The sequence below is a fragment of the Nyctibius grandis genome, chromosome 1, assembly GCF_013368605.1.
Source record: "Nyctibius grandis isolate bNycGra1 chromosome 1, bNycGra1.pri, whole genome shotgun sequence".
NCBI classification, from domain to species: domain Eukaryota; kingdom Metazoa; phylum Chordata; class Aves; order Nyctibiiformes; family Nyctibiidae; genus Nyctibius; species Nyctibius grandis.
The window spans coordinates 9,099,364-9,122,533 of record NC_090658.1 but is presented as its reverse complement, the minus strand read 5'-3'; the positions used below and the strand labels follow the sequence as shown (position 1 = coordinate 9,122,533).

At 38.6% G+C, this 23,170-nt stretch overlaps 1 protein-coding gene across 2 annotated transcripts; it reads right to left on the bottom strand.

The window, feature by feature from the left end:
- Positions 1 to 8,044: 8,044 nt before the first annotated feature.
- Positions 8,045 to 22,730, bottom strand: C1D (C1D nuclear receptor corepressor). Of its 2 annotated transcripts, none has more exons than XM_068407420.1 (5): positions 22,563 to 22,730; positions 13,387 to 13,533; positions 11,982 to 12,048; positions 11,459 to 11,514; positions 8,045 to 8,602 (listed from the first exon to the last, which is right to left on the bottom strand). In XM_068407420.1, the coding sequence occupies exons 2-5, from the start codon at positions 13,531 to 13,533 to the stop codon at positions 8,426 to 8,428; spliced, it is 447 nt and encodes a 148-aa protein (XP_068263521.1). In that variant the 5' UTR covers positions 22,563 to 22,730; the 3' UTR covers positions 8,045 to 8,425. The 2 variants fall into 2 exon arrangements, with proteins under 2 accessions (XP_068263521.1, XP_068263517.1); XM_068407416.1 differs by lacking the exon at positions 22,563 to 22,730 and adding an exon at positions 15,381 to 15,535.
- Positions 22,731 to 23,170: the final 440 nt, after the last annotated feature.

Sequence of the window (23,170 nt, the reverse complement as noted above, 5' to 3'; positions counted from 1 at the left end):
GTAGCTAATGTCAGAATGTGGCCTCTTTGCCTTCTGAAAAACCTGTGCAAGCAAATCTGGGGGCAAAATCTAGCCCTTAGTTTTTCTGATAGTACAACCTCACCTGGGTGGCAGAAGACCAAAAAAAAAAAAAAGTTTGTCCAAGCTTATTTTGTTCCTGTTAAAATTTTTAAGTGGGCCAAGTCTCAGTCTGGGCAGTTTGCCTTGGTTTCAGGAAGGGAAAAAAAAAAAAAAAGTACTATAAGGTATAGGTACATCTAGAAATAGTAACTTATGCCCAGAAATGACTCATTTATCTACCAAAATTCTTCTCCGTAATTCTATATATAAGGGATGAGATCGAATTCTTAGTCTTTAATGATCTGAGTGTCTTCCAGAAAATAGGATACAGCCCAAGAACACCTATTAAAAAGCATACATTAAATGGACCAGACTTCATTTTACAGCTCAAACCTGGAGCAGCTTCACAACTTAAAAAAAAAAAAAAAAAAAAGGAAAAAACCCACAACCACCCAGTATAACAACTGTAACCCTTCTTTTCATTATGATTTGAGACAAAAATTTAAGTTTCAGATTTCTAATACATTCATCATACTTAAACAGTGAAAAGAGCTACACTGTCACTGGAGTTACCTCTTAGGAAGGTGACACGTGAATTAATTCCATTGTAGTTAAACTGGTATGAACTTGAACTCCAGTATGACCATAATGTCAATTAATATGAGAGCATCCTTTGTCTACATTAACTTTTTAAAAATCTGAAATCCAAATAAAGCTTCATCGAAACAATGCTGTTGAAAGTTGCAAAGTTGTGCTAGATCTGCAATTCTGCAAATATAGTATGTTACAGAGCCCTGTCATCATATAAGATAAATTGGACTTTAATTGCAGAGCCCATATTCCTCCCTAAGCTATTTGTGGCTTCAGAACCGCACTGGGAGCTCAATAATGCTGATGACCATGCATGGGAAAACTGGAACACAAGCAAATTAAGGGCCAGTATCTACCATGCAGTTCTCTGAGGTTTCTCTAGAGCCCTAAACAGGACGGATTTTCACTGGGATAACTTTTCTTTTTAACATCCTGATAATGCATTTCAAGTTTTTACCTCAGTGAAGGAGAGTTACAACTTCTAGAAAAACATGGTCAGAAGTTTTAGCTAAGATTGCCAATATGGCCTATACTTTACAAACCATGTCCTCAACAACTGAAGAATAACTGCTCAACCTTTCCAGGGGAAAAAAAAAATATTCAGCCATGGCAGAGACCAAACATGAATAAGTCCAATACCAGTAGTTAAAAGCTGGCAAATTATAAACACCTGGGAACAGAACATTACCATTAGAAGCTGAGGCACTGAGTGGAAGTATCAGTTACGAGCCCGGTATATAATAAAAGGTAAACAAAGCTTAACAAACACTGTCAAAGCATCGAGGAGGTGGACTTTAACTAACAGACAAGTAAATTTCACTGGAAGTCAGTGACTTAGAATCAGCTAGATTTTTAGTGCTGTTTTTGTTACATAAAGCCATTCATACCTACATAAAGCAAATTCTCGGTTCTTTTGTGCTGCATTTTTCCTACTGTGGCCCTAATGAAATCAAGAGTTAAACTGACTTAAAGCAATAGAGAATTAAGCTTGTGATGTTATACAGAGTCTTCAACAATAGCATTTCACTAATATGCACTTTGTATTCTGTTACACACTGAGATGAGAACTTACTGCCATTCAGGAGATACATAACATGCAGGTGGATGTATAATGTGTACATACACAGACAGCACCTCCTGAGATTAACTGCCTTGAGGAAACACTCCATGGAAACTTTGCAGGAGAAAACATGTTTTGTCTTGTGTGTGAGCTGGGGAGTAGATTTGTCAGCCCAGGGCAATAAATTAAAAGGATTGTTTATGCTATCCAACTTGACAGTGTTTGTTACTAGGCAATTCTCCTTCTCACCTTTTAATAATGGCGACAGTAACTTTGTGGCTTTCAACAATGACTAATTTGTTCCCGTGAGGCCAAAAAACACTCAAGTGACAAAAAATAAACATTCTAGGAAACAAAAACTACAACATATTCATGAAAATGAACATTCATATTGAATGAGAGATTATCAAAGACTACCTCTTTTTTTCAAACAACTTTTTCACTTGCATAACTCAGCAGCTGCTCATTAACAGACTCTGCTGGTAAACAGCAGCTAAGAAATTGCCCCCAGAATTACTACTTTAAGAGAGTTTATTTGCAAGCACAGCTGAGTTTTGTTTCTTTTCTGCCTATTCTGGATCATTGCTATGCAAGATCTATCACCATGAATTTGAGGTGATCCTTAGCTTGAAAATTGTTTTGTTCATGTACTCTTTGGATATCCCATCTACGTACCTTTGATATCACTATTGTCTTGATGTAAAGCAAACAATATAGCGTGGAATTAGACCCATTTTCTATCACTTAATATAGGCTTTAAATTTGTCCATGGAATGTGTCCACACTAGACTGAGAAGCCGCCTCTTGGCAATACTGAATTATCATACTGAATTGCTTCCATCCATTTTCTGGGGCTGCCAAATTGAAATGATGCATGTCAAGGCAACCCTACACTGAAAAGTAAAAGATAGCCTCTTAAATGTTCCATTTATAAAGCTTTTTATTCACAGTCAAATTTAGTATCCCCTCTGAAATATATCACTTTACAAAATTGATACCTTGCCATTACAAGATTTCCACGCCATATTCACTCAGCTTAGTAGTAAAAACAAGCTTTTGCTCTTTTCCCCCTTTGGTACAGCTGATGAAAACTGAGCAGTTCAAGGTCTGCTTCTTAGATCACCAGCACTAAGTATTCCATAGATCTGTAACCTTCTCCTACAGAGAAGGTTAAAAGTCAGCAAAAAGGCAAACTGTTACTTCTATCAGTAAAATATTACAAGTGCATCATATTGGAAAGCAGAAATCGAAGGAAAAAAAAAAACAAACTAGCACTAATGCTAAGGATGCTAAGAGTGATCTGTAAACCAAAAGCATTCATAGGGACTTTCTGGAACTCTCTGCAAGGAACATCACTCAAAGCAAATTAGCAAAAAGAAAAATTACACTGTCACACTGCAGAACTTTAATGCATTTTTTCCTAATATGTGTCACTTATGATTCTAAAATGACAAATTGCATTATTTACTTACTGTATTATTTCCCCTAAATTGCTGTGGTCTAACACTTTTTTTTTTTTAATCACTGGCAAGTAAACTTCTAACTAAGAAACATATATAGTCTTTTTAACTAATGCCCTGTTTTGGCATCCTTACATCTCAGTTTATGACAAAGGAATAACCTGCCCACATTTGGGATGCAACCAGTTTCAATAATTTTGGCTCTCTTAAGTTGGAAAGTTTCTTGGGCTTGAAGTTGGTCTTTTGGAAAAGCAGAACTTCTCTGCAAAGCCTCATGATCATTTCTCCAATTATATTCTGATTTCCATGTCACTGCTCAGCTGAATTTTTTTTCATCTTCTGATTTGCATCAAAAATAGTTTGCTATTGTTTCCTTACACTTTAACTCTCTAAAGCAGCTATACATTACTAGCCAGCCATGTCTTATGGAAGAAAGAAATGACATTCCAATCAAGTGGTTTCCTTTTTTTTATGGATAACTTGGCACATATCCCAGCTTGTAGCAACGTTAAACAGAGGAAAGTTTTTTTTTGAGGTGTAAGGGGTTTTTGCAGTTGCTTTCAGTAGAAAAGAATCTGCATGAACTGAGTCAAAAGTTCAGTGAGATCTTGCTAGGAGGAACCCTATGTCACAGAATGCCATTTACACCAATATGCCTCCACCTGTGTTTCCAGTTACAGACTGGAGTTTGCTGTTTACGATTCCCTAAAGCCTTCCTGTGGCCAACAGCTGATAGAAGCCTTAATCTAGGTAACCAAGGTCTCTTCTTCTGGGGCTGCAGAACCAGGCCTTCATCAATTCCTGGACAAAGTATGTCATTTACTACAGAAACCAGCATTTCCCTTTACATTTGTAATGGTCCCAGCCCCACAGTTAAAAACTGAATTTCTGTCTACCCTCTTAAACCCAAGAAAATTCTTAATTCTAAAAACATTGTTTGTTTAACTTTTATCATTCCAGATAACTATGTTTTGAGATTTCCAATGAAACTGCAACATTAATACTTTTTGACAAAGCTTCATGCTAGTATTGATTTTCAAGGCCAGAAAAAAATAGGATGACTTAATAAAACATCCACTCTTGAGGATGCAGTTCTCCAATAATAAAAATACTGAAGGGAGTAGAAATGAGCACCAGTGATGTGTTGACTTCCCAACTCATGGTTAGCATTTGTAAGGGTGGGAATTTAAGTTCTAGTAATATTCCTCCTTTGTTTGCAGCCACAGTAAACTGTCAGAGAAAGAGGTTTTGTAGGAACAGACCTGCAGAAACTTCACAGAGATGGGAGAAGACCTAGTTTCTCAGGTCAAAGATGCCCATTTTGTAAGGGTAAAAATCTCTTTACATGGCTGGGACAGTTAATGACATGGAGTTTTCTCCCTGAAATATTTTTTTGAGAAGCACAGGTGTGTGATGAGGAAATAGTTCGTAAGCCACTTAAAGATGCATCTAAGAAAAAGATCATTCACTGACTGAAAAAACACTGAGTAGCGGGGCAGACATCTCCTACAAAGTTCTGAGCCATTAATTTGATAACTAATTTACTTTTCTGTCTAACTGTAGCAGTTCAACGAAGCCACGCTAATTCAAGGACCAAAGTCTTTGAGGACCAAGTGGAAAGTGTCCCATTGACTTTAAAGTCAGTGAGTCAAGTTGATTCCCTACTATCCAATGATCTCCAAATTTTGCCAAGCACAGAGCTTCCCGGATGCCCCCAAGTGCTGTTGCTGTTTGCTATTTTAATGTAGCTATTTAACACTAACACTAGTGGGGCTTAAAGTCTTGACTTGCATTTTCATTTCTCTTCTGAAGTTTTTTTTTTTTTGTAAGCTTGGAAAATTCCCCATGCAACCTCATATCAAATTCTAGTCATAGTTGCTAACTTCACATGCTCTTACCACCCTCATCGCTTCCTTGGTGCAAAGATTGGAAAGAAAGAAAAGTTCCAAGAACAGGTAACACATTAAATGCCTGTATCAAAACAGAATCTTTAACAAAATAAATACTATTTTTACTTTTAACTTAAAAACCTGAACACAAAACACTCTTAATTTTGACATCAATTAGCCTCTAGTCAGTCCAACTACATGAATATTTCTACCATAACAGTTTTACATAATTTTGTCATTGCATTAGTTAAAAACATTCTCAGAAACAGCAATTTTGTTAGTCCTTCTCTTAGCTGGTATGTCTAACTAGTATTAATTAACCCATAATATATTTATAGCAAAATCAAGACAAAGCAGGAAGGCATCACGTATCTTAAGTTCCTTAATACTCACTGGTACTAATAACTTCTGCTATTATAATAGCAACTCTTTGCATTACATTGACATTAACTAATGCAGAATTGGTATTTCTGCACCATATTCAGCACATACAGCAAGGAGACTAGAAGTCTCCCAGATGTTTCCCTTCCCTTTCAGGCCCTGTAGAACCACTCTACAAACTATGGCTCACACAGCCACTGCAATAAAAGTTCTTCTTGCCAGCTTCCTATTCTGTGGCAGGAAAGTTGTTATTTTTTATTCCAATACTCATGTAGCTTTTTCAGGGAGGAACTTTCACAATGTTCGGTCATTTCATATTTGAGACCTCAGTAAAGTTAAATACCTGTCCTGAAGTATAGATGTTCCAAGAACACTTCAGTGATATAAAAAACACCTAGCATTCATGATCTTGCATTTTGAGCCTCTTTCTGATAGAGCTGTTAGTGAACAACAAGCACATGGTTAACGCTTCTTAGTCTGTGGGGCATTTGTCTGGGTTGTTTTCTGTGTGTTAGAAAAGGAAAGCTACAAATTCAGGCTGTGAACAGCCATACTAAATGATACAAGCCTTAAAAAAAAAAAAGTTGACAAAGTTGCACTTGTTACATCTATTTAAACTGCCCTATCACAAATGCCAAATACGTGTATATAATTAATGATACCAGCTGGACTCCTGCCTCGGTAAGTCTTAGCTAATAGCCTTGCATTATTCTTGTTTAAACATTTACCAATGAAACCTGTGTACTTTACTGGACAATGAATTATGATCCTTTTCAGAAATTACCCTTTTAAAACAAAAGCTATAATTGAAGCTTAAGAGGAAAATCATGTAATGGAAATGTCCTTCAATTCCCTTTTAATTAACAGCACCGTGCGTAAATACAAGCTGAGCTACTCATTTCCTCAAGACAATGCCTCTCAAAATATAAAATGTTATCTCCCAGAAAATCTCTATATTAAAGTGCCTCTGGCTTGTGCCGCTTCAGACCACTTCTATCCCATTGTCTTCCCAATTAGTTCATAGGACACCTGCCCTTTTTTCTTTTTTTTTTAATTGATGTCTTTGAGATTAACATTTTGAACCTCAATGCTTTCCACATGCAGACCTCTACATCCACACAAAGCCCAGAAGTCTGTTTGTAATAGTCTACAGCTATCATGTGCAGCATCAGGTTGAAAGAGGTACGACACAGGACACACAATTCCAAAGAAACTCTGTCCAAACCTACTGAGCACGCCAAGAGAAGAACTGCTTTACACGAGTATTGCTTTGGTCAAGATCATGCTTCGGGTCTTTTGCATTTTTAACCTTAATTGCACAAAAAAAGACTCCTGAGTCCAACAGATCTTTTGTTTGGCATAACCATGACATTAACCTGTAAAAATAAAGCATTCTCATTTTAGCTTTCAGCTGGCCAATGTTTGTGGGCCTTTGACATGCATACTCACAGGAGCAGTCCTGTAGGTTTGTGGCAGCAAAGTTAGGTTCCTACATGAACATATATATAAGGATGTTCTCTTGTTAGTTGGATTGAAGGAATTGCTATTTATTCAAAGAGTTTATCATAAACAAAAACGAGTAAATTCATACCAGTCACTGAAAAAGTTTCTAGAGACATGCAACAATTAAGTTTATTAAACTTGTCAATGTATTGTCCTTTTACTTTCAAATATATATTTTTAGATAGCCAATGACAAGAGAACCTTCATTTTAGCACCTAATTCAATTTAGTCCATATTCTGCATTGCATGATGCAGTACAACTCTGCGAGGACAGTTACCATCCACTGTATATCATTCAGCTTGCAGTACTATAGGTATACTGGATTCATTTGTTCTCATCATTTAGTATTTCACACTAACAACATTTCCCTACCAGTTTTGTAGACTGCTACCCAAACTGCATTTTCATGAACTAAATGGTTTATTTTTCCTTCATAAGTAGTTAGGTTGCTAATCATTAAAATAGCTTTTGGTCAGTTAAAATGGAGTTTTGCTTTGCAGTGTATTGAAAAATGAACTAGTGAGGTTCTTCTGAAAAAACTAACGCACCACCTCTCCTAAAAGACTAAGCTTCACATTTTTAGGAAAACAAATAGAATATTTGCAAAACAGAGCAGTAATTTTTACTGTACCAGAGAATGCTTTCCTTGGTGAAGATCTGAGAAATCAAAACAGATGACCACACTCCTACCACCTCAGAGCAAATTTCTCTCTCTCACAGTGTCAGCAGTAAGGGATGAGCACTGCAGCCAAAATTCCAATCAAGTTCCTCCATGTGCTGTTTCCTAATAGCTGTCCCCAGTCTGCTCCTTTTTTCGGGCCCTACAAATTGCCCTTTGGGGATATCCGTCTTTCCCATTGACTATACACAGTGGCTTAGAGTGGAATCCAGGCTATTTGCTTCTGGCCCTTGAAGCTCGGTTTTCTTGGAAGCAACAGAAGTAAGGGAATATGGCATACATTCAAGTTCAGAAGCTGAAAAGGAAACAGTTTAACACAGTGAGTAAAACTTACAAAACTCTACAAATACAGCATTTCACACAATGATGTAGTGAGAAAGTAAACATGGCTCTTGCATAAAGACCACAGACTGGATAGCATTGTTTGAGAGACTTTTTAATATTCAGGAGATTAAGTACATATAAAAAAGTGGCAATTGTTCAACAGTTAAAAAAAAAAACAATTCTTAGGCATTCTGAGCAAAACATCACTAGTATCTATTACCAGCAACCATATGTCAGGTCATTATTATTTGAGTAATCAAATGTTACTTCTCCCATCAAATGGCACTTTCAGATATACATATAACGTGATTACCTCAGCGACAAGTGTTCTTGACAAAATACAATCCTGTAAAATTCTTAAGTATAACTTAATCAAGATGTTGCTATACAGCACCTCTGCAAGATGCATACAATATGCAAAACAAATTTCAAAGTAAGTTCTAAGTGTCTCTAATTTATATAAGGGGAAAGAAAAATTTAGTCCATCTTTCTCTTTTTCCCTTTAGCAGGAGTTTTGGAGGTATGTTCATTTTCAGCGTTTGGTTCCCAGAGTGCATTTCTTACAAATCTAGAAGCAGCTCCTTTATCGAGTTTGGATGCTTTTTTCTTGTCTGCTATTTCTTTGACCTTGTTCATGTATGTTCTTATTCTCTCCTAGGGAAGGGGGAAAAAAAGGAAAAGTCTATTTCACACCATTCTCCCAAGATTGCTGTTAAAATAAAATCAATGAGTAGAAGCTCTCCACAATGTACATTTCTATAACTATAATACCTAGAAAAATAGCATCATTTAAATATAAATACCAGGCTGTTTGCAAACTTGAGGCTTCCCCTTTAGCAGATTTTCCATCACAGGTACCTACCATACTAATATTTGCATGACATCCACCATCATAGGCACATGAAGTCCTATGGAGATTAAGACTCTGCATCTCATTCACAGTGAGATGAGAATTGTTCTTGCAAGCAACGTTAGAAAACAAAATACTGAACTCAATTTGGAGTTTGGCCTACATAAGGATGGCAAAATAATATTTAAATATTTGACATATTTATAGATGAATTATACTGACTACTGTCTACAAAAAAAAAAAAATTCAACATGTCCAAGCAAAGCCAAAAAGCATCTTACACAAAATCAAAGATGTCACAAACATTACACATGCAACTGCACCGAAGTCTTGCGGTTAAGATCCTGAAATGGTCAAGGGGGCTTATCAATGAACCTATTCAAGGCAGCCTGATGAATTTCCAGCTGTACCAGAAATTCCTTTTATGACCATAAATAAAAAAAGCCTGTTTCAACTGCCATTCCATAAAGCAAGTGGATACTTTCTTGCCATCTTAGCCTAGCATAGTCATTTGGTGTCTAGAGCTTTTTTCGAAGAAGGTATGGCTTGGCTTCAGCCCCACCTAAGTATACCCTCCCAGCTTAACAATTTCATTTATGTGCCTACTCATCCTCATTTACTTCTGCAATCAACAAAGAAAACTGCTTTGAGAGGGTAACTAAACCCCTCTAAGATGGGAGTCACCCTCTTTTAAGTCTCTGCTTCTCTTCACTGACTAGAGAGGATACTTAGAGTAATTCTGTAAAATGCAAAGAAGTTGGATTGACAGATTTCATGTCTACATATTTAGCCTAATATGGCCTTCAACTCTAGGGCCTTTAGGTGTTACTGTAATACAAACAACAAACAGTAACATATATACATATAGTGCTCTACCTGATACCCGAATGATAAATGTGGATTAACAGAACATTTATGGATACTGCTAACCAAATAAACGTTGATATTATGTAACCCACATTACTCTCACAGCTATTGACAGCTTTTTGAATCTGGAACAAAAGTTACGAGACCTACACTACAGAACTGATTTTCAGTTCTTCAGTGACCATTATAAGCAACTGATTTGTCAAAAAGTTGGCCGCTCTTTCTGTATCAAAAACATAGCTTTAATGAGGAGAGCTTTACAGGGTCTGAAATCATGATAGACTGTAATATTTCTTTGGTGACTGAGACGGCTAATGAGAACAGATGGCAAACCTACATGTATCAACATGGGAAAAAGGAGCTGACAAATGTCAAAGTGACAAAAGAAATGAACTCCGATAGCCTGAATGTGAGTTTTATTAATAGTTTGAATCTACGTGTATTCCCAGTATGTACACAAGGAGAGCAATTCTAAAAACAAAACAATCGTGACAAAGTCTTTTTTTATTCCCTTTCCTCATGAATAAGAACATCACAATGCTCTTGGAAGGAATGTGCATTCATTCACCTTGATACTTGTAAAAGGAAAAGAGAACTGGATAAGAATCTACCCTATGATAATTCACTCATTCTTCAGAGTTAAAACGACTGGCAATTGTGAAGTAAAATACCAGCATAAAATATCCACAGCAGAAGAGATATCATTTATTTTTTAGTATCACTAAATTAACACCATATTCAGACACTATATAATATAGGACGAATAAGAAACTGACTGAAAGCTCATGAAATAGTAACTGATCCAATTTTTAATATGATACAGTCTAGACTACTGAAAACCTCACAAAATTAAAAATAGAAGTATTCTTGTTATTCAAGCTAGCTTTCCACATTTTTCAGTCCTATCTTCCGTTCCACTGGTTATGTAAGGATTATATTTAAGCTAAGTATTTTATGATTGCCCAGATTTAATATTTTCATTTAAACAGGAATTAAACTGGGTAGCTATAAGTTTTGATTTCTATTTTTTCTTCAGGCTAAATGATTTGATTTTTTAAGTCAGCAGAATTTTCAAGATAGCCAGCCTTCTATACTGTAGTCATGCATCTAAATGGAATATAAGGACGAACCTAAAAGATTTATTATAGGTTGTAAATATGTCACTAATGCAGAATTACTGGACAATACACATACAACTGGTGCCAAAAAAGCTTTTAGCTTTGTTGCTGAACTGGATTCTTTACTGCTGAGAAAATGAATTAATGGAGGACTTGGAAGGGGGAGGGGGGCTCTTTCCCGTCTTCACTAGTAAATCAACCACACTATACTTTTAGAGTCATACAAAAGTAAGAAAAGGCAGCCTCAGAGATTAACATGATTCCAAGTATTTATAAGAAAAAAATGCCATACTGGAAGTTATAAATTATCATCAGACATGTAACATTTTTCCATTTAGGAGATACAAGTGAAAAGCTGCTCTGTTCAGAATCCAATTCTCAAACAAAGGTGGAGAAAAGAAAAGATGACACCATTCATCATTTTGTTCTTTTCTAATTTCAGCAGGCTCTACAACTTTGCTTTAAACAGTACTGTTTGGAACTAAAAATACGACTTTCTTAATTTAGAGAGCCCAGCAGGGCATACGAACAGTTATATAACACCACATAGCATATGTGTGCTATTATGGCAACATATCAGTTTTAAATGTAGATATAAACATTTTTTTACTTCTATATGAGTTAACTGTCCTGGGCAAGTAAAATATTGCAATGCATCCAGTGTAAGAATCTTACCAGTTCTTGTTTCACTGGATGTTCCTTTGGATTGATTCCCTGAGTAGCCAAGTATACTACAAGAAAAAAAAACATGTTTTTTTTGAAACGGAAGGCTGTGATGACTGAGGACCCAGTCAATCAGTCACATAGGAAAACTGTGGTTTCCACATAAAAACCATTAATAAGAATTTGAGTTAACCATATTTTTAAGTATCTGACAAACTATTATCAAATATTGCAGTTTAAAAAAAAAACCTAACATGGTTAAACTTTCTGTCCTTAGAAGGACAGAAAAGGTTGCCAAGAAAAAAAGGAAAGAAACATCCTCATGCATATATAAAGTCAGCTTTCGTAATTATCAATTTTTGATTTGGAGTTTCAACATCATTTACCCTACAATAGCAATAATTTGGGTCCTAGGGGTGATTACAAGTTTCTAATTATTTGGCTATTAAATCTGATTATTTAATGTTTGCAGCTGTCTAGAAGGGGTTCAAATGGCAATCATAAATACTACTTTTTCCTCCTACCACATACTTACCCCAGAACATTGAATTTAACGTGTACAACGAAACCAAATCCAGCTTTGCTTGCTCAAGAGGCTCAACCTACAATGAAAAAAAAACACATTTGCACATTTTGAAGCAAGATGTGCACAGATTTTAGTAACATGCACATTTTATAATTGTGAATGTATTCATAGAAAAACCCACACTGAATGAACACATTTTTGCACCACAAGTTCACTGAGACCATGTCTATACCTATTTCTGTGCCAGCACAGAACCATTCTCTCCTGTGCAAGTATTCATGTCATTTTCCCAGTCTGATGTTAAATGCCCCAGTCCCATACAGCCAAAAGCACAAAAATCTCTTGACACGTAGCTGCTACTGTTCCCATAGTCAGAAATAAGTCCCTATTTTTCCACAGAAACTTAATTCAAAATAGTTGTTGCTGTCAATGTAAGGAAAAAAGAAGTCTTAAGATTGCAGAACCTCAAATGTTAATATTGTATGCTACAGACAATCAATGAACATTAACACTACACATGATAGACTGTGTGTTCAACGCGTGCTAGAATACTTAGGGCTGAAAGCAAAGGAAGAATAAAGGTAATGAAGGTTTTTTTTCCCTCAACTGTCAAAGTCAATTTATTATTTTAGTCCTATAGGATTTCCAGAGACCCTGATAACATCATTGTACTGCTCACTAGTTCTAACATGGATACTGTCAAAAGATCGGTGTTGTCAAGACTGTTTTCTTCATAATTTATTTCTGTTAGAAATCCTCAGAGGATAAAGAAGTTCCCTCATGCTGGCTTTTTCTTGCCCTAAAGAAAGAAATTACATATTAAGCTTTAAATGTTACAAGATAGAGAGGCTTGTATGAAGTCTTCAGGCAGTACCTTGCCCTGTCTTTACGCCCTGAAAAAAAAACATATTTTATAGACTTGTGCTTACAACATAGCTAGAGGAGACAGCTCCGTTTTTCAAGCATTAGGTTCTGCAAGTCTAGACTTCTAGAATCTGATCAATTCTCACTGCTGTCATTTCACCTTTATATCCTTCTGGGTATACCAAGTTCCATTAAGTTTGTTGTGAAAAGGTCTCAGACAAGAATGTGAATGACCTCTCCATTACGAAAGAGCACTCAGCATGCACTTTAAGGAAGGTCAGGAATAAGCTAGAATGTCCTCTGCCTAAGTGACTCACTGGTAGGATCATCATTTTTCAGCTTGGAAGAGCATATATTTCATTGTTTAGCTTGTAAGACTGACTGGATATCTTAGAAATGTAACAATTTCAAATATTAGGTATCAAGGGTAGGAAGTGTCATATTTGTTATTTGTGCAGTGGCTAGCCTAACAGCCCCTTTCATTTCAGTTTGGGTTCCCAGGTATTCTTATATTAATAACAAAAAGGTTGTCAAAAGGAAGATTATTTACCTTTTGGAGAAGCTCACTCCTGGAAACTGACATCATTGTCTTCAGCATCTCATCTACAGAACCAAGAGATTTTTCAAATGCTACAAGACAATCACGAATTTCAGTGGGGTATTCTTCCGTATTAATATCATCTTCTGACATTTCCATCTGGAAAGAGGAAACAAAACTAATAATCCTTTTCATTAAGTGCCTACAGAGTCAAAAGACTGTACTTTACAATACAAAGCATTAGCACTCATTCATTAAGCATTCTGAGAAATACCTACTTCTGAAGAGTTCTAGCAGGTAATGTCAATAGTGACACAGGTAAGGGTCCTATAATTTCAGGGATAGCTCCTAACTGCTGTGCAAAATGGCATGAAGGAGCATGACAAATGACATGTCTGTAGTACCTATTCTTCTAACAGTCCCAAACCAGTATTTAGCTTTTATGGTCTGTGATAGAAAGAAATTATTTGCTTGTTTAAAAGAAGTGCTCTATAAATCACAGTGTATAAAGAGCTACACTAAGCAACAGGCAGGACACTTAAAAAAAAAAAACAAAACAAAACAAAACACAGGGATATGGCTTCAGCCTATCTTAGGAATAGACATTACTTCAGCTTTAAAGCGGTTATGCAGCATCGGTTATGTCAGGGTCAGTTACATCCTCCAGTGCTGAATTTAGGAGTTGGTCCAAGAAATTCTTCTTGTGAACCCTGTATCCAGTTTTCTGAATTCTCTATGGGGTATGATAATCTGTGATATAACTCTTAACAAAGCTGAGCTGATTTGGGGATTTCAGAATACTCTGGAAATCTTGTAGACACATCTATGCACAGCAACTGTGAGATAAGCAAAGATGTGAAAAATCCCAAAGCATTCCTTTTTTGATCCCAGCATTCATGGTAACATGGCATGGCTACTGCCAAGCCACCTGGCTGCTGGCTTACAATCGATATCTTGAATTCCTCTCAAATCAGAAATCACATATTCTCTTGGGGAGTTAATGTTACTTAAAACTATGTTACTTTCTACAACTTCTACTGATTGAGCCACAATTTTTGGAATGTTATAAGCAAAGAGGAAGAAATATATAATTTTCCTGCCCATTTGGTGAGCTGCATCGAGAACAGTGGGAGCACCTGGATCACTGCAGTCCTTCCTACTTAGGATCAGTGTGATAATCCCACTACCCAGCCGCTGAGTACAGAGGGTGGGACCATAAATTGGAGAAACTGCACTTTGAAAATTTGATCTATGAACACCAAGCCACACAGGCAGTGCAAACAGCAAGGAAACAGCAAACAGCTGTCACATCGCTGCAGTTTGTTTTAGATAAAGATTTGATCTTTCCCTGGCAAGAGCATGGTATGTGTGAGAGAGGTTTCTTTTTATTTATATTATCTCCTGGAGGTCAAACAGGAGGAAGATTGGGAGGAAAAACAGTGTGGAGCTATCAGGCTTGTCTGCAACTCCAGTACTAACCACACCAGCATGATTCCAGAAATACGATAGGCCAGTTAACAAGCCCAGTTTCACTGCTGCTGTTTGCATAGTTTAGAATTATAATCCTACTCAGCTGCATGACTTTTCATTCTGGTCAGAGCTGTCTTTCAGACTGAGTACAGAATCACAATGCTAACCATGATATGTTGAAGGTCCCCTCCCTGCCCCAGCATGTAACTCACACATGTAAATACTGGTTCAGTCAGCTGCAGCAGACCTAAGCAAGGAAGCTGAGCTGTACCTAACAAGATGCTGCCCACAGAAAGGCAAAATATCAATACAATTATTTCTGCCATTTACAATAGTATTGTTTGTGTCTCATTCTGTCCTGGCCATCTGCATTATAATCACCCGTATTAGGCTGATTAAGAGTTGTTAACTTTTAGTCATATAATACAGCACAAAAAATACTCAAAGCTATAGAAGAAACTAGATTTTCCCAGCTGTTAATACAGTTAAGCCTGGTTAGAAGGTTAACTGATGTGTCAGTACGCATTTACTCATACAGGGAGAGAGGTGTAATCCAATCCAACAATCATCTACAGAGTTTTCCATCAGTACAATACTTAATCTGCTGTGGCCTTAATTTGATGGACACGCATGAACATATCAATAAATTCCAGCTTTTCTCTCTCTGTCTTTATCAGGGCACCCAGCATCAGTAACTGCAAGAAAAAAAAAAACCACCAACAAACTCCCATAGCAGGAATGTGTTACCAGTCAAAACTAACTCGAGTTGTTTTACAGCAATTGCAAGAATAGTCACTAGAGCATATATGATATTCCTTCCAATATCCCAAGCTAGACCTAAAGAACAAGACAGAGAAGGAATAGGAAGATAGAAGGAAAGATAAAAGGTACAGTCCAAAATGTATTTTTCTATGATTGCCTGTCTCATGAACCAGAAAAAATTAACTTTGCCCTCATATCCTGAAGTATTTACTTGACACTGTCAATTAGCAAGGAAAGGGAAAAAATGCATCAGCCTTCAATGGAACAAGGCTGCACATGAGCCCGTGTACAGCACCCTTCATTGGTAAGTCCACTCCTTCTGCCCAGGGAAGGGAAAGAATTTGTTGAACTTGTGTTTTCTCTTCATTTCAACAGGAACTAGCAAGTTCCTACTCCTGCTGCGTAGGGACCTCTCTCTTTTCATTAGACTGTTGTTTCAGCATTACTAATGTCTAAGCAGGATATGTTACAGTGTTGGCACATGCCAACAATGAGGCAGCAGTCAATAGCCTAAAATAGTTTTGATAACATTAAATCAACAAGAACAAACTTACACTACATTAGAAAACATGTACACTGGAAACTCCACAAAATTGTTTCTGCCAAAATCAACACAGAAACCGCACAGTCACACCTGCAGAATGACAAAGCCAAGGAGGGAAGGAACTAAGACCACCACATCAGTGACTCTCTAAACATACCTAAAGGCTATACTGCCCTCAATAGTTATGTTTCAGTTATTAAACCACAAACAAGATTTTCCTCAAGTTTTACAAGTGTTTCTCTATATATTTTGAGCAAGTAGAAATTTAATCCAGTTCCTGAAGCTGATGTTTACTACACAGGTTTTCTCTGTTGCATTTGCTGACTTTCAACCAAATTTTATTTGGCACAGAGATCCTGCTTAAAAAAAATGATAGTACAAATATTCAGATAAATTATGAAAATAGTTACTGGGTAAGCATGTGACTAATGGGGAAGTCAAAGGGAAATAAGGATAAGACACCATTTTCACTGTCAAATAATAACACTTATGATGCAGAACACATAATCTGTGGTTGTGTGCATGATATAATACTTTGTAAGATCTTTAATTTTGCGAATGCAAAGGAAAGTTCACAACCCATAAACATAAAATGGAAGAGAAAAGGCCTACTTTGATTAAGGACACTAAGGCAAACAAATAGTGATGAAAAATGCGGTATGACTTCATAACATCAATCTACCAGAAACAGCTTTCCCTTTTAACCCTCAGCTCAAAAACTGCCGTGTAGTTTTTGGGAAAACAGCATAAAAGAAAAATATATTTGAGGAAGAAAAGGACTTTAAATGACAAAAGTAAATCATTTGCGTGAGAAAACTTATTCATTGCATTGAAGTCTGATCAAAAATTGTCTTACAAAATTAGTTTCCACAGGTGGAAAATTTCTGAATATTCTGAAATTTCCTGAGTAAATTCTTATTTATTCAGAAACAGGACCACCTTCATGTCAACTTCTGCTTAGAAAACAAGGAACACCTTGTTTTCTCTCCAGCCAACATAGTATAAATCAGAGCAAGTAATACACTCAACCTGCAAAAAAGGAAGGGACATTATCAACCACAGAAAAGACACAAATATGAAAAGGAGAAAGCAAGCGAAAATACATCATCTTCTGCAGACTGTATAAAAAAGACTAAATGGGTGACAATCAGAAGCAGTTTGTCATAGTGCTAATGTGACTATTGATCTAAGATCCAACTGAGTTAAATGCTGTATTAAGGAAGTTTAAATAAAAACAAACAAAATACAGATGATTGTGTAGAATACAACTAGAAAAATCCTCCATCTTCACATTTATCTTTCAGGAGAATGAAGAGAAGACCTCTGCAGGCACCTTTCAAGAAAAGCACACCCATGACTGGCATACAAAGGTAAGAAAAGCAAAAAGGGGAACTGCAGACAATTTGCAGGTGGCTTTTATGAATAATCTTTGAATATATCTGGTGTTTTAACACAAGCCTTAGCAAGTAATTGCCAGCTGGCTTAAAAAGCAAAACCAAACCTCCCTTCCTGCCCACCCCCACAGCAAAACTGGATCTGTCATACTGAAAGATATAAACTCTAATTAGGCCCTGGGTACCTCTATTTGCTGAAGATGCACGGTGAAAGTAATGGAAGCTACACGCATATATCAACATAGCAATAAGAAACTCCCAAAGAATTAAAAAATGCTCAGTGGTAGTGTCATCCACAAGGTTTTCAACTGTAATTAAAACTGCCAAGTTCAGTATAAAAATGGTGTACTTGAAATATTTTGTAACATGGAAACAGAAGACACAAAAGTAATTTAGCATCCTTCACTCTGCTTTATATTGCAACTCACTTCACATTAATTCTTACCAATTTCTTAAGCCCCAGAAGGCCTTGCCTTCATACTGAGCTCAGATCTTTTATTTTTTCCAGATTATTCATCTAACAAAAATCAGATTTAACTTTCCTTCTTTTCACGGATATTTACAGATTATATAGAGAAAACCAAAACAAACCCAAAACCTTTTGGTTAGGGCATATAAAAACACTCCCAAGTTCAAAACAAATGCATTAGCACATCAATATGACAAACCATCTCTGTCAGCTCCTAAAAACTGACACTGTCCTCCCTCTCGCGAGTTCTGACTCACAACCTGCAGCGAATGCAGCTGATGTGCAAGTGCAGCAGAGCTGTCCCTCCTGCTCTAACACTGTAGTTCACTGCTGTGGCTATAGGACAACAGAGTAATAAGGAACAAGCATCTTAAACTTAAAGCTACCAGAGATCATGACTAAGTTATTAAGATCACGTACCTCTTTTGGGCAGAGAAATCCACTTTATTCCATGTTTGCAAAGCTCTAAGCATGATAGGCTCTAATCTGTGACAGAGACTCCTCACCATTATTGCTGCATAATAAATAATTAGTTGCCTGCTAGTCCTCACTGTGTCCACAGATCTGTTTTGCTACTAATACCTTTCAAGCCAGCCTGGGGCAGCTGGAGAGCACATCTAGTACAATTAGTCAGAGCGCTCTTGCAACGCCAGCTCACCATCTTGTTTGCAAGAAAGATTTCCACTGCAAAAGTAATTAAGCCCACCATGAAATACCAAGTATGCACCAACAGGCTTATCTTGATCCCCTTAAAAATATCCCAACTCAAGCCACGGTAGTTACTCAATGCACAGTTTGCACTATATTACAAATGGGCAACAGCCGAGCGATCGTTTTTAACCCTGCCTTCAAAGCTAGGCTTCAGTCAGCATCTCGATGTGCACAGGAGAACCCTACAAAACAGCTCACAGCCATCAATGCCACTGATAAAGTCTCTTCAGCCTCTAGAGGATTTGCAAGGTTTATGCTGATCTATCTTAAAAAAAAAAATTAAAATTTAAAAGGAGAAAATAATAATTTCGAGGCTCACTTAGACTTCAGCCCATGGGGGAAATCACATTAGAAAACAGGTATCTCATCTTGGCTTAAGCAACCCATATTCACTGCAGCCTCATCTATATCCACACAAACCTACTTTGATGTAAACCTTCCACTCGATCTGCATGATTCATAAAACATTTTTATCCTCTGTAATCAGCTGTCCTAGATCCCACATCTTTTGATGACACAGTCATTTCCTCTTCTCAACAAATCCAATATACCCCAGCTCTTGTTCAGCTCTGACCTGTCAGTACACCCATCAGTAAGTACAATGATAAAACCAGCTTTCTTTAGATATGTCCAGAACACTTCTTAGCAAGAGGTTTTCATAAAAGCTCTCACACTCATAGCATGCTATCACAGCTCAGTTCAAGACTGGGGCTTTAAAGTGATGCTAAATTTGTACATCTAAACTGGTCTTTAAAACATATACTTTTGGTTGCACTGAACCTAGCAAGAACTTCTTGTACAGCAAAATACTGTCTCCTTGCATAAAACAGTTTACACATCATCAGAGTGGATGAAACTCAGTATCTCTGTATTCCAGTGGGTTTTTGTTCATGACAGCAATCAAAACTGAATACCACTGTCCTACCAAATTTGCAGCAAACAGGAAATAACCTGCCTCCAGCCTATAGCTCCTGTATGCTCTAAACGATGCAGTTTACTACCTCTTCTAAAATTTCCTGCCACTCTCCACTGGTATCAACACCAAGAAACTCCAGAATTAAAGCCAAGGAGATTTTTAATCCTTTTAAACTGTTGATCTCCTTTGTTTCCTTTAGCCACTAGTTCCACAATGCGTGAAAAAGTACTTCCTTTTATAAGAATGCAATTTCCTGTGTTTGCACTTCATGCAGTACCTTTCTCTACTGTTTAGAACAGCAACCCCAATCTGGTTTTGGCTGTTCATTATTTGACTGTGCTAACAAGACTCTGTTCAACTATCAGAAGCATATTGACTCATTTTTTGGTTCAAAGTAATGCAGTAACTGTGGGCTGTTGTGTTCTAAGCACCAATCTTATTGATGCAGGAGAAAAATGAGGCAAATCTTTTCTACCTATCCCCTAAATACAATTTAAGAGCTGATAACCTGACAAAAAGGAGACCAACTACTATGAGCAAAGTAAAGGGATGTACAAAATCATAGAAGTGAGGGAGTAATAAGAAAAACTCATTTGGGGACATGGAGTTTTCACAGGGATTGAAACAGACGAAATAGAACATTATAGGATGGAGAACAGAGATGCACTCTGGCCTGGCACAGGAAGAAAGGACATGGCCGTAACCACAGCCTGACATGGAAGGGAGAACAAAGAACCAGGAGAATAGAGGAAAGTGGGAAGAAGGAACACGAGCAATTTCCCAGCACAGAAAAACTGAGCATATACAGAACAGCATGTGTGGGGAACACTGCCTCCGTGAAGACATAACTAAATGTGGTGTGTATCCCGAGGGCCAGCAGAATGCCTCAGAGCAAGCCTGCATGAAGAATGGAGAAAAGCAAATAGTTATAGTGAACAAAGAGAGCTCAGACAGAGGTAATAAAGTCTGCAACCTCAAAGCTTTCATAGTCTGTTATCACATCCCCTTGGCATCATCTCTAAAGTTAACAACATCAAGCTTCACTCTCATGGTTACCCCTCAATCAGTCACCTTTCTTTCTTCTTTCTGCCCTGCCTTTTCCAGCTCTGGTTCTGCAACCTCTGACTGGAGCTGTGGTGACCAGTACCATTCCAGTGCACTGTTTATTTCAAGGAATTGTTGTTTTCCTCAGTTCACTATTCCATTCCATATGCATCCTACAATTTTCTACTGCTGCCATTAAAATAAATAAAGAATTTTTACAAAATGCTGGCAGTTCGTATGAAAAGCAGACCAGCTGTGCACAAATTAAGAATTGATTTTAAATATTAAACCACTTCAAAGAGAAATGTGCTTATCAGAAAGGTTTGTGCGATTTCTGCACTGCATTTCTCATAAGAAGCCTACGAATCCTAACAAGCACTTCTGAGTTTCTTATGTTCTGGGGTATAAGCCTTGTGTTAAGTGCTTTCTGATTTCTTTAGCGAGGGTCATACTGCCACAGGATTCACAATATCCAAGTATTTTAGATTGGAAGTGTTCTTTTATATTTTTAAACCCAAGAAACATGCCAGACACCTTTCAGTTTTGATTTATTTTACAATCAAGTCTTTCCATTTTTATTTGTCTCAAAAATGAGGCCTTTTAATTAGCATAATCTAAAATCTAATTTGCAAGTCAAAGTCCCTTATTAAGTTGCTAGCAGCAACTAAGCTTGCAGTCAGAAACCTGTGACAATGCGTAAGGAAGGGGACATCTTCACCTTTGCAGCAACATGAGAGACATAACGAGATCTACTTTATTACAAAATACTTGAGCTTAGTAATTTTTAAGTATCACCTGCCTTTCTGTTAAGGGAAAAAGAGTGCTGCCGAACTATTTTAACCACGGCCTGTACGTGAAAATTGTATCCTGCCTTTGGAAAACACACTCTTCTTACAACAACTGCCAAGTTCTCGAGGCTCCTCGAGTTGCAACACTATTTGACTGACTTTTAATAGGAACGTAACCATTACAAGCCTACAGTACAGCCATCCTCAAGGCATGATGCCAGCTGAAAAGCCTATAGTCCATATTCTCTTTCCCATGGGTAATTAAACAAGTCACGCACTGAACTGTGTTTATGCTCACCAACAGAATCGGTACCGCACACAACTTGACCTGCAGTTCTGGGAAGTTACAGAGGAGTGTCCACGCGTTTGGGACAAGAGAACTTGGACTGTTTAACGTTGGCTTACAGCTCCCCTGGAAGCCTAGTTTAGCTCTTGGGTTCCTTGATCACATACGAGGTGAAGCAGACACACGTGCAAACCAAGGCTTTTCCAACTGCTCAGAACCAACCCCCCCTGCTCGAACAGCCCTTTGTGAAAGATCAAGCATCCTACCGAGCCTTTAGGGTCACGGTAAAACGGGATTTTAGCATCTGACCCGACTTCCCGCATGCGTCTGGTGACAAAGTTTCCTAAGGAGCTGGGTGTACCCTCGCAGACCCACGCAGGGCCGCTGCTCACAGCTCACCGCCGTGCTCTGACACCAACCCCTTCTGCCGCCCTCACCTCCGCCTCCCTTCTCAACGCACTGAAAACCCGCGGGGCCGAGGAAACCCACTTGTGAACAGCCACCGGAGGCCCCGACTCCCGACCGCGCACTCCCCTCTTTTGAAACGCTTCTCAAAACCCCCTAAAACCACACGCCGCCACCTGACTGCGTGGGAAGCCAAAGCCCTACCCCACCCCCCCACCGCCATGTCCCGGCCCCAGGCCCACCGCGGCCCCCGGCTGCGCCAACCCCGAGCCCTACCACCCAGCGGCGGGGAAGGGGGCAAGCGGGCGAGCCCATCTCGGGGCGGGGGGGGGGGGGAGTGCCTGTGCAGCCCCACGCGCGGGGTGCGGGCAAGGCAGAGGCGGGAGGAGCCGCTCTTACCTCCGGGCGGGCGGTCGCGCGTGGGGCGGGGGAGAGCGGCGAGGGGGCGGGGCCTCCTCCGGCGCGCAGCTGTGACGTCAGTGCCGGGGCCGTCGGCACACGCGTGTCCGCTGTGCGGCGGCTGCGGGTACCGGAGGCGGTGGGTGCCGGGTCCCGGCAGGTGGCCGCTTCTCGTACGCTCCCGCCGCCCACCCCGTGCTGTGGGTGCGCCCCGCCTGCAGCCGGAACACCGGTGACGTGCCGGTTCCAGCCATGACGGCGATTTCCGTCGCTAACAAAAAGAGGGGCCGCCCTTTTAGGGCAGAGAAGATGCTTTTCAGCAGCCAGTGCGTTTGGGTGGAGAATATAAACAGCCGGCGTGTTTCCGTCTGTTCCCAAACACTTCCAGTTGCTTCCTGGAAAAAGGGAGGCACAAACTGGTTTTAGCAGTGGCCCCTTAGTGCTAGAGATCCCTTGTCGAGGCATCTCAAGGGGAGGGCATCAGTTCCCAACTGAGGTTGCACACCTTCACCTCATCCTCGAATGAGGGTTAGTTTCTAACAGCATCATTGGTTGTAATTTCCACTGTGTTTCTCCTAAAGATTTCAGCAAATCTGGGTTGAAAATGC